The following is a 17,500-nucleotide window of genomic DNA, read 5'->3' on the forward strand; positions in this document are numbered from 1 at the left end:
TGCAAAAGCATTTAAGTCCGCCAGGTTTGTATAAAGAATAAAAAACATTCATTACCAACCAGTATTTTCACGCAACACAAGTCACGATGCTTGCACGCAAACACGAGGTATTGCGCCAGGTTATTAAGCAGTTGAACGATTGAGTAACAGAAATGCCTTTTAGAGCTTTCCGCCTTTGGAAAACGAAAATTTTGAGTGTCTATTTCATATTTGTGCTTGTGGGTATCTTCAACATTTAGAGTTGGACAAATCCTTTTTCATTTCAACTGGAATTGCTTACATTCATTTTGAAGTCTTTTGTCGGCTTTTGTCCACTGCATTCGTTATGCCCAAGACAACATTATTACGTTAATTTTTAATATATTACTTAGCTGGAACTTGGCTCAAAGTCTTTGACCCGTGTATAAGTCGAGGGTGATTTTTGGAGCTTCTTTTGAGGCCATAAAAGGTCGACTTATACACGGGTAAATACGGTACTTTGGTCTTGGCTCTAAACTCCCTCTTACAACATCAACTGTCATCAGAACTGATGAAGACTTTTAGTTAATAGTTAGCCATGCAGTGACACAAATAATTAACTCCACATTAATAATATTATTTTAATTTTATTATAATGTTCATGAAGACCTAAGTTCAATAATATTGTCTGATTTATCTTTGTTTTTTGTTTTGTTCATTTATTTCACTTTTCTTTGTGTATAGGATTCAATACAAATAAGAACTGATGAAGGAAAGAAATTGAAACTAAAAGCACCAGGTAAAGTTAAATTTTCTTGGTACATGTAATAAAATGCTAAATAAATTTAACCCACAGGTCTGATTCAGAAGTAAAGTACTTCAAAGTAGCTTGCCACAGGTTTGCAGAGGAGAAGTTCTTACTCAACATCAACATCTTAGGCCACTCAGTCCATTAAGTGTGATGGAAAAGTTAAAGATAGCTTAATAAAAAATCACTACTACTGAATAATGTTGTGGGCCAATAACTTTTAAGTTCACTAAATTATGAAATCACAAGTTCTCATAATATTAAATATTTTAATAAAAGTTTACTGTTCTGGGATGAACATTAGTAATAATAATTGCCACTGTTTTCTTGTAAAGATTAGTGTTTTCAGAAGTTGTTGAAAATTTCAGCAACATCTGGAAACATATGTAATGATTAATTAATTAATTTTTAATTTACCTGGCTCCATTGCCTCTCATTCTGACTTGCTATTGAATTTTGTTTGCTCATTAACCTGGCCTGAATAAATGCCAGACCTGTCAGAGATTTGCGGTGACCTTGTTTTTATGAAAATGCAGTGCCATTTGGAGATGAAAGCACTGATTTCTGTATCACCTCTGGCCTTGCTGTCATGTATTGACCTGGCTACGAAGTATGGTACTGTGAGACAGCCTGTTGCCTGTTTGAGGTTGTTGTCCTTATTGGTCAGCTATACACACTTATCATTGTTGAAAAACTGATCAGTTTTTAAAATAGATTTGATGTGACAAATACATGTATCTCCTGCCATATTTAAAAAAATGGTTGTAATAAATTATTGTTGTATTTGCAGGCAAACTTACTGGAAAGTACAGTGAAGATTTTGAATCTTTTGCTATTGATGGAAGCTATAGTGCTTCAGATCAGGTGATTGTATGTAACTACAATGATGCAATCCTGACAGGAACTCAGTATTGCAATTGAAAAATTATTGAGTTATTATTATCAATTTTAAATTTACAATGCATTTTTTTTATAAATGAATACAATGAATCTTGGAGTCCATGTACTTGTTTTAAAATAGACATTGAATCTGTGTCTGGTCTGGCACTGGCCAGCGTTGTTTAGCACAGAGAATCGTGATTATATTGGCACCAGCAGCTGTTGAATCATTCTTGTGTTTTTAGGATGATCTTAATGATCAAGAGGAAGACCCAGATGATGATGATGATGATGATGACGACAATAAAGAAATGGATGAGCTTTCTCTCAGCTTTAATGATGTTGAGGTAATTCTATTAGTAAGAGTATAGAGCTATCAACTGAAAACTACATGTACATTTACAAGTACAGTACTTTGTCAGTAGTTCTGTGTTCAGTACAATCATGTACTTACATCAGCATAACAACATTAGACTGTGAGCTGTCTATTGTCAGTCATTTTAAACAACAGATAAAAACTTTAAAGCAAATTACTCAGCTCAACTGTAGAAAAGTTATGCTTTGTTTGGACTTTCTCACATGGCAGTTCTGAATTATTTTCTTTCACTAGTGACCAATAGAGCAGCTTAACTTGAAGCTAAATCGCTCTATGATTCTTGTAATCAATGGAATTTCAAATTTCAATTGGTAGTTAAATTGAATGAACCATTCAATTACTATGGAATACCCCACAAGCACTCTGGTTGGAGAACTATAAACGCAGCTATAGTTAGATTCAATGTTTTAACACTCCTGTCTATCATATCATTAGGGGTAATCCAAAACCGATCCATGGTGGCAAAATTAAAATTCTTATTGTTTTTGTTGTGTTAGACACTTCGTAAATCGTTAGAAGCTGATGAGTCCATAAGGGAAAGCATCCAAGCAGCTCAAAATGTAGGTATTACTGTCTATGTTTTCCTGGTCATGAGAAATGAAACTTGTGCATGCCTTATTCCAAGCTGACTGCATGGTAATAAGCATTCAAGCATTTGAATTGACCTTTTTGAGTCACTTTAAGTCGAAAATTCAGTTAATGTGGGTCTCTAACATTGTTCGGAGAGCTACAGTATGCATGCAGAGCTACACACCCCACAGATCAAAGAATAACAGAAAAATATTTCGAGTTGCTTTCTCAAATTGTTTCTATCTCAAACTTGAATCAACTTCAGTCATCACATAACAACCTTCAACAGGGTTTTCAAACAATTGGTTTGGGAGGAGGAGGCAGGAGGTGGGAGCCCGGGAAAATAGGGGGTGGGAAGGGTATGGAAGGCCGGAGAGAAATGAGCAGGAAGTAGGAGAGAAATGCAAATGACTACTTGTTGTCATTAAGTAATTCGTTAAAATATTTTTAAAAAATAGGCACACATTGCGTACATGTGGGTAGTGCAGTTGTAGGTTGGTATTGTCTGGTAATTATTTTTGCAAAATTAATTTTATTTTACTGTTTATTATCCAATATTGCTGTTGTTTGCATTCCGATTACATTCCGTTTTCTCTTGAGTAAGCCCCATCGGACAGGGTTGGTACATGTATGGGTTTGTGGGAGACCATTGGGAAATGTTTGTGACAAAGGTATCTCATCTTTTTTTAAAAAGTGATTTTCTGTTTTGATTTGATTGTTGAAGGCTTTTTTTAAATCTTCTTTTGACGTTTTTGAAGAATGGCAATTTAGTGCCGTTACTACTATCAAAATCACTAGAGTGGTAAATCTGCCGTTAGAATTTTTAAATGGGAGCTCCGCAAAAGAAGTCGTCACATGACATAAAAAAGTTGTCACATGGTTTGTATAAAATGCATTATGGCGGTCATGGCATTCAACAAGAAACATTTTTTTTTGGATCATGTGACATTTTTCGGATCACATGACAATTTGTTTAAGATCACGTGTTTGCAATCGAACGGCTTCGGATTCAAATTTCCAATGGCAGTTTTGATAGTAACCATGTACTTACTTACTTATTCCTCTTCGTTCCTAGTGGAACATATTTTGTGCAGTGCCCTTTGCCTCATTTCATGTGAGATGTTTCCTCTCCAACTCTGCCATTCTCGTACGTTGCCAGGTGTGCCGGGGTCGCCCTCTCTTCGTCTTCCCCTGTGGGTTCCACTCCAGTGCCCTCTTGACTACATGTCCATCTGGTCTCCTCAATGTGTGGCCGACCCGTCCCTAAGCTCTTTGTCTAATCTGTTGCTCTAACGGTCGCTGCCCTGTTTGTCTCCAGATCTCCTTGTTGCTGATTTTTCTAGACCACCAAATCCACAAGATGTTCCTCAGGCTCTTATTGATGAACACCTGCAACTTCTTCTCCAATCCCTTAGTCAGCCTCCACATTTCAGAACCATACAAGAGCACAGCTTTCACATTTGACCCAAAGACTCTCAGCTTGGTCTTGGTTGTGAAGCATGTGTGGACTCATAAAGCCTGTTAGGCCTGATTACCCCTTTAACAATTTTTTTTTTGTTACGATTTATTTTGTTGTCCAATGTTGCTGTTGTTTTTGCGTTAGCATTAATTTTTGTAATATTTTAGCCGATTAGATTGATGCTATATATAGTATCCACTAAAGTTCAGGTGGAGTTACTGCCATCCACACTTAAAGCGTGATGAATTTTGCACACAGTTTTAATTTTCAATGAAATGTTGGCGGTTATGTTGTGAAACTGACCACGTTTTTGGCGGCATACAAGCATGTTTTGTTCTCGTGATCTTCAAGTTCTCAGGTTTTCCGGGAGAGCAGAGATATTTGAAGAGTTATAAACATCTATCTCCTGTGAGTTTCCAAAGACAGGAAATGTGGAATTTGGTATACTTTACGAAGAGGAGATATGTGATTCAGCAACGAGAGAAAAATTACATGAAGCTGGAGTGAAACTAGAAATATCAAGGAGGAAAATAATATTTCTGCATCTAGGCCATTCTGCATATCTTCTCAAGTACGTCCCGTGCCCTTCCTCCTAGTAGCTTCCTCACTGACTTCTCTTGGTGTTTAGAGTAACCACCCAGTACCTAAATTATTACATTGTACTGTTCAACCCTGTATAAACCATTGTATCTCTGCTACAACTCCCACATCATGGGCCCTTACTTGAGTGTCTTTTCCTCATCTTTCTTGTCTCTACTCTCAATCCATGGGCAGCTTATTTCAATCTTGCAGACTTCTTTCCTCTCGTGGCTGACAAGTTACACATCGATCCGATTTGCTCTAACTTCGTTTTGCTGTGCATAGATGGGAATATCCAGAATGCCTCACTCGTGGTGTTCTGGTAGGCTGGTTTTGGCATCACCGGTGAGTGCCATGGTGGAACCCCCTCTATTAACCTATGCTCTCGCAGGAGAGACCACAGCAAAATTTCTTTGATGAAGACATCTATTCTTTTTTTTTTTTTAACTTAATTCTTTTTCGTTTTGGTTTTTTGTATTTGGTTCTTAAAGGTTTTTTTCAAATCTTCTTTTACTCCTGTATTGGGAGGAATGGCGATGGAATCCCCAAACAGTGCAGTTAGGCTATTAAAGCGGGTGTTGACTCACAAAGCCCACAAGCGCTCTAGGCAAGAATTGCTCTTGCAAAGTAAACAAAAAGGCAAGAAGTGGGCCACAAACAGAATAACTGTACAATGTGCATCAAATGTTGAAATTGAAGAATATCCTACATTAGTTTTGTAATTCATGCACGTGCTGCAGGCCTACATTCACTCACTCAGAAAGCCCGATGGTAATAAATTATGGGTATTGCACTAATACAATGCACTACCCACAAAAATAAGAACCCAAAATAATATTTGACTAATTTTGCATTTAATAGCGTCTTCTGAGCAATAAAGCAAACAAAAATCAGTGCTTGGGCTGAAAAACAGGCTTACTTCCTGTGAACTTGTTAGTCCTTTTCCCTTTTCTGGTGGTTATGTCTTAGATCATGAAATGTCAAGCAGCTGTCATGTAACTGATGCATAACTGCTGCAAGACGAGCAAAGGGACAAATGAAACACCTAAGAATAATACGTACTTTGACCAAGATGTGCTCTGAGTCTCCTAATTTATAGGGGATGGGACTGAAAAGGGCAGGAGCCAGGAGATAAAGGTATGGGAAGCGGGAGGTTCCCATCAAACAGACACAACATCTAAAACCCCAATCAACAGTCAATTTTTACACTACTGTACAGTAACTAGTATTTAGAAGGTTAATTTTAAGCATCCAAGTGAGCGAATGTGAGAATGATGTACAAAATATGAAATTGGATAGAACCCACTGGGAAGTCGGGAAAATCTGAGCCCCAGATGGGAGTCAAACCCACATTTCACGCTTGCTCCAGTACAATTTAGCTCTGTCAGTGCTTAGAGCATCTGACTAGATCATGGAGGGTTGTGGGTTTGAATCCTATCTGGGGCTCGGATTTTTCCGAGTTCCCAGTGGGTTCCATCAACATTTCATTTCGTATGTGTAGTTTTAAGCACTTCAAGCAAATGATTTTTCAACTGAGACAGTCTTTCTAAAGCTTTTGTTACGTAAACTTGGAGTTTTTAGCTGTTTTATTAGAATGAATTGATAATGTTTGATCTGATAAGAACACTATTTGACATTGGAAAAGATAAAAATAGCTTTTTGGGAGACAAAAGGAATAGTTTTTGAGAACTTTATTTGAAACTAGAAATTTGGGTGGCAAACTTGCAATGAAAACAATCCCCGCCATGCATGTAAGCCAAAGTGTCATTGTTTGCACCAGTGGGCTAATTAATAGTGAAACAACAAATAATTGACTTAGAATCGAAGCATGTAATAATTATGTTTCTTTATCATGATAGTTTAACATAATGGTCGTGGATTGGTCTGATTTTCCACATTTGTTCTGAAATTAGTATGTGTTACTTTGTCATATGCTTAAAATAATTTTATTGTAGGCATGTTTGCCTCAAGAATGGGCCTTTTACAAACACTTTCCCAGTAGTTTCAAAATGTTTAGAAGTAGGCGGCCAACTCTGGAAAAGTACGTGGCTGTGACAATCGAGGGCCTGCAAGGCCCCTGAAGCTAGAGGGGTCTGCAGAAAACTTTGAAATTTAGAAGCTCGGAAATGCCAGTGTCAGCGTCATCTAAATCTTTTGTTATGACTTACTTACGTGCAGACAGCAAAATTTGCGTTTTCAAAGACTTTCATTTGAATAGCACGACTCCATGATGTCCCTTAACTATCAATGAAATCAGTTATTGCTGCAAAATTGAGTGTGAAGTTACTCTGCCGTCTTAAAGGTTAATGGATAAGAAGCAACGCCAAGATTGTTTGTCACGAGCTGATTGTTATGACCAGAGTAGCCAGCGACATACAATCAAGTAGCTGGCGGAACTCCGGCGGTCATCGGCTTGTTTTGAAAGCACTGCTTTCCTTATAGTAACTGTTTAGTTACTCAACAAAAGGTCAATTAAGATCACAAGTGTCAAGCAATTGTACACTGTACTTGCAGATTTGTTAACATCATGCAACGCGATTCCTGTAGCACACAACATTGAGTCCTATAGCATGTGACGCAGTTCATGAGTGGTACTATAGTTCAATTCATTACTTATCTATTAACAGTTATGCTCTATTGTTGAGCTCTGCAGTAATTAGGCTACCTCAGTTTTACTGATTGAAATTTCGTGGTAATGCATGTGTAATGCAAATTCTAATGCTTTTATAGAGACTACAGGAAGAAAAGACTGAACCAAAGTATGGTGATGGTGAAGATGAGGATGATGACAATGAAATTGATGAAGAACTTGAAGGAGCTAATGACAGTTTGAATCTTCTTGACAAAACTACACTTGCAAGGCTTCCTCAATTGACAAGTACGTTGAACGACAGAGGAGGACAAGTTGCAAGCCCCAGTCAAGACATTGATGGATCAGGAAGAAATTCCAGGAGTATCGAAATTCAAAATGACTTGAATGTAGGAGATCTTCCTATAAAAAAGAAAAGGGACCAAACTGAGTCAGGGAAGGATTTATCTGCACCTGTACATGTAGATGTTAAAGAAAAGAAAGCTAATGAAAGAAAGGCAAAAAATGAAAATGTTCTGAAGAACTCTGGCGAGGATTTGATTGTTCTCAGCTTTTCGTCATCAGGAGGTATGTGTTACATGTACATGTCACTATTTGTGAGTAATCAGGTCTCAGTGGTGTCTACATGTATTAATCATACTGGGAGCATCATTCTCCTAAATTATATATTTTGGGTATAATTAGTAACCAATTTGAGGGGGGGGGGGGGGGAAGAAAATTGACAAAAAATTACGAAAAATTATTTGGTGTAATGTTCAAGTCCATCCATATTTACAAAAATCTTGTTATCACATACATTCAATTGACATGACTTGTGTTTTACCTGTCTACTTTGAGTTGTTCTTTTAAGAGACCCCTTTTCTTTTGTCTAGTATGTGCTAATGAGACCAACAAGCTTTATTTTCAAGCAAAATGCACCTTTTTTAACATATTTCTAAAATTAATGAGGCTCGTAGGGATGATTGGCAAAGCTATAAGTATAATCAGATTCTTTTTCTGGTGGTTTATGAATATTATGGCCTATGGGTTGTATGAATGATTTACAATTTCCAAATTACAGTGAGTTTAGCTGTTACACTGTACATTTACATGTTTAGTTTGTTATTGCTACAACTGTTCTTGTGAGAAGCATGGTAGTTCTATTCCTGAGACAAAACAACAAATTGGATCAAGTGTCCCTCATCATCTCTGATAAGTTTGGGCTCAATGACATCTAGTTGATTACCAACACTTTAACTGTGCAAAGTACATTTTGAGGAGAGATTAGAAAGCCCAAATGTAGTATGTGAGATTCAGTGCTCCTCAACATGACTTTTGTTTCTCACAACTGCTGTAAGACAGTACAGTTTTAATTAATATGCCTTGTTTTTCCTTTACATGCATACGGAATGTTGATCATTCCTCGAAGGTATAAACTTGATCAGCTTATCTTTTATCTCATGTTTTTTTTCTTTTCAGTTAAACGCAAAGAAAGGATGCTTTCAGCAACTCGGTTGGTTTACTGTAGAAAAATAGAATTATTAATTATGACATGAATGGATTGTGTGAAGTGATTTGACCAACTGAGATACTCACAATTCTTTCATAATATTGCACAGTACACTGCACTGGGTATACTGTAGTATATTTTGGAAACTGAAATCAAGGGTTGGTGCCTTCAATTGGCATTTTTTTTAAATTTCTTTTTGTTATGGAAATAAGACCCTCATATGTACTTATTTCTTTGAAATGAGTAATGTTGTTAGGTAATATTATATAATGATTATCATTAATTTTAATTATCCCCTCAATGCCTCTATATTCTTTTTCTTTCGTCGTCATCGTCCTCCTCCTCATTATCTTCATCATCATTGTTAATGAGTTTCATCTTACATCCACCTCTTTAGGCGTAAGACAAATGTTGATGATTATGACTCTGAAGATCTCATTTCATCCAAATGTGGTATAACCAAGGATGGCACACAACACAACAGGTGCATACTTATAGTAGTCTTTAATTAATCAGTGGTGTACTGGAAGCCAACAAAACTTTCAATTCCACTTGTTCTTTACAGCAAAGATGTAAGATCTGGGAGTAGATTCAGTGTCTCATTGTTTGAAAATAATAATTATGAAAAAAAAATTTGTTGCTATGCAAAAAAAATCTCTCAAGAGCCAAAGCACTTGTCTGAGTGAGAAACAGATGATTTGGAGAACCGAGATCCATAAAGTACATATGGTAGCATTATTTTGTTATCAATCAGTTGTAGATGGATAACTATTAAACTCTTTTTTCTGTAACTGCTGGAGAGTGTAATGTACTTTGGTGAGCCAAGGCATTGTTTAAACATTCTTTGATTGCTCTTTCTTGAACTCTTCTCAGTTTAAAAAAGGAAACACATGGTAAAGACCTGCAACCAGCTTCTGGTAGGAAAGCTTAAATACTTGCTAATTATTTGTTACTAGGTACTGTATTGTTAACAAAATTGTAGCTGCACTACCCTGTGAGGTCTATTAATTAATTAATGTCTGTATGGTACTTTAAAGGCTAACTCATATTGTAATTTATTTATTTATTTAGCTTCGCCTAACTGGAATACAATATAAATATATAGGTAAAAATAGAAAAAATAATACAAGGAGAAAAGAAAAAAAGAAAATTATTAGGCGTGGAGACCACTACAGCATAGCCAATTACAGTGGATCCCTCGAAAACGCAGTACCTCCAGACACCGGCGCTGGAGCGTCGTACCAAACGAGTGATCCCGGGATTTCGGCCCGTGCGACCGCTTTTGGACGCAGTTGGCCCTTCACTGCTTTCTGCTACCGACCTTGCCTCCCGGTACGGCAATGCACATACATTTGCCATGGATCTATTAATGATGAAGTTTAAAGACGTCTTTGTTCTTGTGGCCATATACTGTTAAGTAATACACCTGTAATTACATCTGAAAGGGGGCTGACTGCCATGTCTTTGAATCAGTGATAGTCCAAAATAATTGTTTTTTCAGACTGTTGCTGTGCTGACACTGTTTTTGTTCCTCTGTTGTTACTTGTGGCAATAGATTGCAATTGTCATTATGATTATTTAATTTACCTTAATTTTATACTATAGTTAATTGGAACACAGACATTGTGATAACACTTTGAAATAAAAATTATTTCTCTTAACCCTTCCCCACCTGAAATTGAGACTTATAGAATAAGATTTTACTCTGTCTAATAAATGCCAGATGATTTTACTCATCAATTGGGATGCTTTAGTGTGAATGGGTTAACAACATTTTCAATCCTGGCCATACATGTAAGTTGTTGCGACACCTCCCCTTTTGCACTCTAAAACCCACGATTTCAACTACGTCCTTGACGTTTAAAAAAAAGACGAATAGAAGCAGTAGAATTGACGCCCCTCTCCCTAGCAATGTTGAAAGAAAATGAAGCTATTCTGAAGACCAGATCGGGTGTGGTTAAACAGGAAAAAGGGAAAATAGAAAATGGTGAGACAGTTGTTTTGGAATCAAAGGTGATTGCTGAAAAATCATTGTTGGAATAAGACGCGAATATCTATCTTATCGTCGCTTTCAGTGGAGAATACTGTTCGTGGAGGTGAACAATTCCCGCCGTGAAACATGGCTATTCTGAAGCTATTGTGAAGGTTTTTCTTTTTCAATATTTATATCAACAGGGGGGAGGGATGGGGGACAGGCGGGCTTACGCGGTCTTGATCTCAAGAGAGTCTGCATGCCTGTGAATTAAGTCATCTGTCATGAACTGTTTAGGGTTTAGGGTTAGGGTTAGGGGTTGTTGTTCTTTTAAAATAAAAACTTGCTTCATGTTTGTTTATCATTACAGAACTGTATTATTTTTATTTCTTGAAAAGTTTGTGAAAAGAAAAGCAGACCTTTATCTGCTACAAGAAAAAGTGAGGCAGTAGACAAGTTGGATGACAATGCTGAAGAAATCTTTAAAGCAATGGCTGAGGAGAATCAGTCAGTAGGTAAGAAGCTGTTATGGGAGGGAGGTTCACATTATTTGCCTTTGCGAGGAACTGATTAGGAGACAAAACTGGAAGTGCTGGAGGTATTGAAGTTAAATGTAGCTTGTGTAGCACTGAAAATAATTATTATTTTCAGTACTGTACAACCCACCCTGCGAGCAGGGCCTAGAGCTGTAAAACTCGCCAGAGGGTGAGCAAGAGAGGATCTAGCTGCAGAAAATGTGTCAAGCATCATATTCTCAACAAGGCGAAGGCCAAAATTGAGCCTTTGGTACGAAAAGCAATTATATTATATGGTATCTAGGAGTCTAGTTATAGCCGAAAGAGAGAACTTGGTGGCCTCATAGGTCGGTTGGTAGAGCATTGCATCGGCATTGCAGAAGTGATTGGTTCTAATCCTGTTGGAGCCACCTGAATAAGTTTGATGATCTGCATGTGCTTCGTATATCATTAACAATGTTCGATTGTTCTGTCCAAGGTCTTTAAATCATCCTTCACCCATTTCACAGCACCTGCTCAATAACTTACTCTTACAGTCCTAGAGTTAATAGCAGAGATCATAGTTACGCCATTCAATTTGAATTTCACACTTTTTCTAACCCTACTCAAATACTCCTGACTCAACTTTTCTTTCATCTTGCTGTCCTTGATACCATTTTATCCTTCGCCTTTATTATTTATACCACACACCGGTGGCTAAGTTCAGGTTGTGCACCAGGATCAACCTTAGTTGGTCACGCAGACCAACACTTACACTGTAAGGTCTTAGCTGATATAACTGAGGGGAAAGTGCTGCCTTTGTAATTACGTCCACAAATGGTTAGACTTGCAAGTCTTCACTTAAAGTGAAGGCCCAGTCTCACAACCTTTCCTGTTAAACACTGTGGGATGTTAAAGAACCCACAGACTGTTTGTGAAGATCAAGGGGGAGACAACTGGTGTTGTGGTCTGTCCTCTGGTAGTAAATTTGGCCCTTCCACATTAGTGGGAGACATGTGTTGGATCTGAAATTCTAAACCTCATTTCCCTAGCTCGATCTTTTACAGTCATTGCATGTCGTCCTCCCTGCAGTCAATCATTCTGGGATGCTGCCACTCTCAGCTGCTTCATTTAAGTGTAGTAATGTGGTGAGCACTGGCCTGACAGACTTGATATTTTCCTTGGACCTCATCAGATCCTGATGCCTGCTAGTTCAGGCATCTGCATAATTTACTTGTTTTTCCTGTTTATTCTGGATTATTAGTACAGTCAGAAGCACTTGACCTTGAAGCGTGTAACTTGTAACTCTTTTCCTTGGAACAAAGCTAGGGATTTAAAGACACCAATTTTATGCCCAAATATGGACAAAAATAAGATCGAAGCTGCACAGGTGGGAAAATGCACAAGCTACGTTACATCCAAATAAGGAAATTTTTAAACTAAAAAAACACCAGCTCTGAACCAGAGTTAAATGCTTCAAGGTTGTTAGCTTCCAGTACAGTACATTCTCCTGTTGTTGTTCATCTTCTTGTGTTGTTTTTCAATTTTAATTTGCCACTCCCCCTCTATGTTGTGCTCTTTACTCATGCTCCAATTTCCTTCCCAAAGTCTCTTACTCTCATTAGCATCTGGAGTAATTGCTTAAGTTATTTCTTTTCCCTCAAGCTGTTTGAAGAGCCTCTTTTGGTTATTCAAGAACAGTCTATTTTGGTGAAATTGGTTACATCTGTCCTTGTACCTTTTTATTTTCTTTGCTCTAGCGTTTATTTGTTCTTTCCATTTCTCTATCACAACATTGTAACCTTTCTTCCTTATTTTGTATTTTGTTTTCAGCTGTTTTCACAATTTCATTGTCATTTTTTAAGGCGAGCTACCCTACATTGCACCCCATCTCATTACTATATACTCCACAGCTAGAAGAAATAGATTTTTATTGATTATTCAGATCAGTCTTACTCTCCTACCCGTTGGAGACACAGCTATTCCCAGCCAGAGGTGAATCTGGTATTTCAGGGTCACGGGGATATTATTATTATTATTATTATCATTATTATTATTATTATTATTATTATTACAATTATTATTATTATTGTTATTATAATAATTTTATTGTTGTTGTTGTTGTTGTTGTTATTGTTTTAGAATCAAAGGCCTCTGGTTCCAAGACTGCTCCTGAAAGAACAAAGGTACATCACTAGCTAAAGTTGCAAGTACTTAAGTTGCAGCAGAACACACATTTACTTTAGCTATTTTCATGTATAGTATATTCATCATTCAAGGGCAAGAACTTCCCAGTGGTAGAAACTAAACAAAAATTAATACTGTATAGGGGGATAACATATTGTATTAGGACTGTATTTTCCCAGGAAAGCAGAAATAAATAAATGGAAGAGGGGAGAGCTCAACGTAACACGTAAACAAGTTCTGAATGTGGCCTTTAAATGCCTCAATAGTATTTCCTGTTGTCTTGTGTTCAGTTTTTAGTGTGAGTGTTATAAGATGAATAATTAATTTGGTCATTTTTGTGATACTACTGGTAAGTGCCCAGAACGAAAAAAATGATGATAATAAAAACGAGGAGTAAGATCCTTTAACTGTGACACGTGAGATAGCTTTCAGCTATATGCAATCTTTGTTGTCTCAGTTGTGTTGATTTGGCAACAATAACGATCAAGTCCATAAAGGACTGGATCTTGTGTTTGTACAATGAAGTTGTACTTTAGCTTGTTAGGTTTATGTATTGACTCATTGTTATCTCTCATTTGACTTAGCAATACTGTTCAAACCCTCCTCTGTCTGAGGTAAAAAGGCCATCATCAGTAACATCTTCAAGTTCATTCAAAACTGATGACACAATTGCTCTTGTTACAGAAAAGGTCCGAAAAATGGATGCCAGGTTTGTGAGCAAAGACAATGCAAACAGACTGTACTTAACCCTCTAACCTGTAAATGTGATTCTGTTTTCGTAAATTTGTAAATGGTTTGAACCTAGGTGTCATATCATAATTGAGTAAAGTACAATCGTCCGGGTGAGTGTAGTCCTTCAAAAGCCAAGGAGCCCCTTTTTCCAAGGCAAGATTTTGTTGGATGTAACGTATATTGTCAGTCTGTAATAATGCAACTACTTCTAACGTGTCAAACCAGACTTTAGCTCACATTCCATGCATAATCATTTTTATTCTATTAATTTCGTTGTGAATTATTATTATTGAAGTTCATATTTTGAGTGTTTCTTGTAATGTAAAATGTGCTATGGTTTTTTCTTAAAGGCAACAGCAGCACCTGATAAGGCTTTTGGCAAAATTGGAATATAAGGCTCCTTTGAAGAGTTCCAGTGATTCTCCTTGGCCTCAGTCATCACCATTGAAGGCAACAGAGATGATGATGCCATCCAAAAGTTCTGATTTCAAAGAGGGTGGCCAGTCTGAGGTATAGTGTTTGCATGTCACTCACTTTGGGTGTCTTAGTCACACCACAGACAAGCAGTTTTATCTTTTTAGGAACTTAAGAAAGTCAACTGAATCATGTGTGACTGTGTGGTTTCCGGAGATGTACTGAAGTGTTTAAAGTGCCCCTGTGATAAAAAAAATCACTGTTTTTCTTCCGATTTTGAAAGTGTGTTTGCTTTGAGCTTTGATTATTGTCCAAAGGCTATGAAACAGATGGGGATGCTTGCTTAGGGGTGTAAATTTTGGATTTTGGTCTTGCTTAGGGTGTTCCAGGCAAAGTGCCAATATTTTAAGCCGCCAAGGTCTTGTTTAGGGTTCCATACACACGTATTGCATTCTTAAACTAGTGAGGCTTTGACGTCATTTCTCCTCAATCCAGCTCTCTCAAGAACTTAAAGTAATGGCGAACCATTAAATAGGAAAATTTCAGTTAATATAAACAGGTGTCTTTTTGAAATTAAGGCTTAAAACTTTGGTCGCTTAGTGTTTAGTTAACATAGCTTTGAATTCCAAAGAAAAATATTTTGGTTACAGGGGCACTTTAAGTACTAAGTATTAATTATTATACACAAGAGGAGCGGTATAAATGGTTACAGTAGGCAAGAACTTTATGGTGTGTTACTATAAAGTGAATGTGTTTTAACAATGTACTCTCTTCTTTTCAGGATTACAGCATAGTAGATTCCTTAGATACCTTTGAGAACAGAACAGACAATGACGATGGCACAGATGTGTATTTTGAGATTCTTTCCAACTGGGGAAACCCAGACAATGTGGGATTAACTGAAGTAGGTTGCAACTCCGAGTTCACCTGGAACCAACCAAATTTAATGTATTGTATTTGATTAGAATTAGTCAGAGAATAGAAGCTACTTATTCCAGAAAAGGAGATTGAGAGCATGCATAAATTTAAATTAATCTATCATCATAATGAGATGTAGCCGCATTGAATGTATCGATTTTCATTCAATTGAAAATCATAAATATAAACTGATAAAGTGAAAGTTTTTATGGATTGTTTATTAGACATGGGTGTGAGATCGTTCCTCATCTTTAGAGCTTATCCTGAACTAGGGTCATAATGAGCCCTATCCATTTCAACAACTCTCAGACTTTGGTGTTGCGAAGGAAGAAAATTTAGAAAAATGGTAACTTCCTAAAGAGAGAGTTTTTTGTTTCATTCTATTAATTTTATAGAGGATAAAGCAATGATCCAGAAGTGGTGCTTTTTTGAAAAAAAAAAGTTGTGGTCATGGGCCATTTACCGTGTATAAGCAGAGGAAGTATGCTAAGGAGGACAGCTAAGAAACATAAACTCACCAACCCAAGCTTGCCTATATTTTCACTCATGCTCACAGCACACACTCAATTATAACAAGGGTTATCTGTGTGACATTGGGCTGATTTAGCAACAGAACAGGAATGTCAATGTCAGTTGATGACGTTGTGAGCAGAAAAGTGTCCATATTAGGTCAGCTTAGAGTAGAATCCAGACTATTCCGCGAGCTCCCTGTCGTCAACTTAGGTTCCTGTTCTGTTGCTAAATCAACCTATTGTTAAATATGTACTGTAGAGATGCACAGAAACACTTTGTTATTCACAAATTCACTGATGAACATTATAAACTCTTAACAACCTTTTCTTGATGGAAGCTCTTATTAGAGGTAGATGGTCAGCACTTCATGTCTTTTAATAGCTTTTTGTTCTTCTGGGTTGATCACTTCAGCAGAAATGAAACTATTAGTTCAATTTCCAAGTAGGTTTTTTTTCTTTTTTGTTGTCTTAGATCCAGTTCTTTGATTTGGACAGTAACTTAATTTCTTATGAAAGTCAGAATGTTAGTATCTCAGGTCATGTGGGAGAAGAAGGTGATCTTGGTAACCTGGCCAATGGCAAGACAAAGGTACGTGCACGTACATGTAGAAACTTCAAATTGCAGAAAAATGGCTAGTTTCCACAGGAAACATAACTCTCCCAACATATTTAATCAAAATAAAATTTTAAACATGCTTTGTGTATTTTCATACTTATTTTATTTATTACAGCCACACTGCTTTTGACAGCCGGAAAATGGAAATGATGTTATTGTTATGATACCCTGGTCCCAGAGGTGGTGGTTCTTTCTTCTTTTTCTTCTTCTTCTTCTTCTTCTTCTTCTGCTCCTTCTGCTCCTTCTTCTTCTTCTTCTTCTTCTTCTTCTTCTTCTTCTTCTTCTTCTTCTTCTTCTTCTTCTTCTTCTTCTTCTCCTCCTCCTCCTCCAATGAAGAGCGAATCAGTGAGAAAAGAAAAACCCCTGGTATTGTCGCTACGAATCTCACTTCCATGTAGTGTTTACCGTCCGATTTGACTCTCAATTCTGATTGGTAGATATTTTACAGTAACTTCACACAATTCCAAATTTGATTGGTTGGCATGATTAAAACAACCAAGGGGAAGGTGAGGATAGTGTGGCTGTCGTTGCGTGTTTTATGATTATAATTTTGAAGCGTTTGACAGTTGGCGTCTGCTTGGAAATGAGATTCATAGGGACTGAAACCAGAGGTTTTAGTTCGTTAATTTGTGTCACCCTTCGCGGCTAAGTTTCTTCCAGGAAGAAGAAGAAAGAAAAACCTCTGGGCCCAGGGTGTTGGTATGACTGACCTAAGTGGTGAACTTTGACCATTTGTTTACGAAAACTAAATAGCTTGTTATCCAATATAGCAACATATTTTTCTATGTCAATTTCCCACTTACCTGAGAATTGCTTCTGTCCCAGAAACGTGCAATTCATTGCCCACAGTTTGTGTAATTCATAAAATCACCGTAAGGAATTGTTGCACTTTGCCATTGGCAACCTGTCTGTAGGCCCAATAGAGCCCGGATATCAATGTCGATTTC

At 37.2% G+C, this 17,500-nt stretch overlaps 1 protein-coding gene across 1 annotated transcript in view; it reads left to right on the forward strand.

The window, feature by feature from the left end:
* Positions 1-17,500, forward strand: part of LOC138059303 (katanin-interacting protein-like) — a 60,403-nt gene that overhangs the window by 7,235 nt on the left and 35,668 nt on the right. The window contains exons 7-20 of the mRNA XM_068904871.1: positions 703-757; positions 1,557-1,630; positions 1,891-1,992; positions 2,519-2,581; positions 7,360-7,786; positions 8,678-8,711; positions 9,106-9,192; positions 9,582-9,625; positions 11,079-11,195; positions 13,317-13,360; positions 13,946-14,070; positions 14,444-14,603; positions 15,289-15,411; positions 16,410-16,526. Of these exons, the coding sequence (XP_068760972.1) occupies positions 703-757; positions 1,557-1,630; positions 1,891-1,992; positions 2,519-2,581; positions 7,360-7,786; positions 8,678-8,711; positions 9,106-9,192; positions 9,582-9,625; positions 11,079-11,195; positions 13,317-13,360; positions 13,946-14,070; positions 14,444-14,603; positions 15,289-15,411; positions 16,410-16,526 (1,572 nt within the window). The remainder of the gene's footprint in view (positions 1-702; positions 758-1,556; positions 1,631-1,890; positions 1,993-2,518; positions 2,582-7,359; positions 7,787-8,677; positions 8,712-9,105; positions 9,193-9,581; positions 9,626-11,078; positions 11,196-13,316; positions 13,361-13,945; positions 14,071-14,443; positions 14,604-15,288; positions 15,412-16,409; positions 16,527-17,500) is intronic.

Source organism: Montipora capricornis, chromosome 8 (genome assembly GCF_036669925.1).
Source record: "Montipora capricornis isolate CH-2021 chromosome 8, ASM3666992v2, whole genome shotgun sequence".
NCBI lineage: Eukaryota > Metazoa > Cnidaria > Anthozoa > Scleractinia > Acroporidae > Montipora > Montipora capricornis.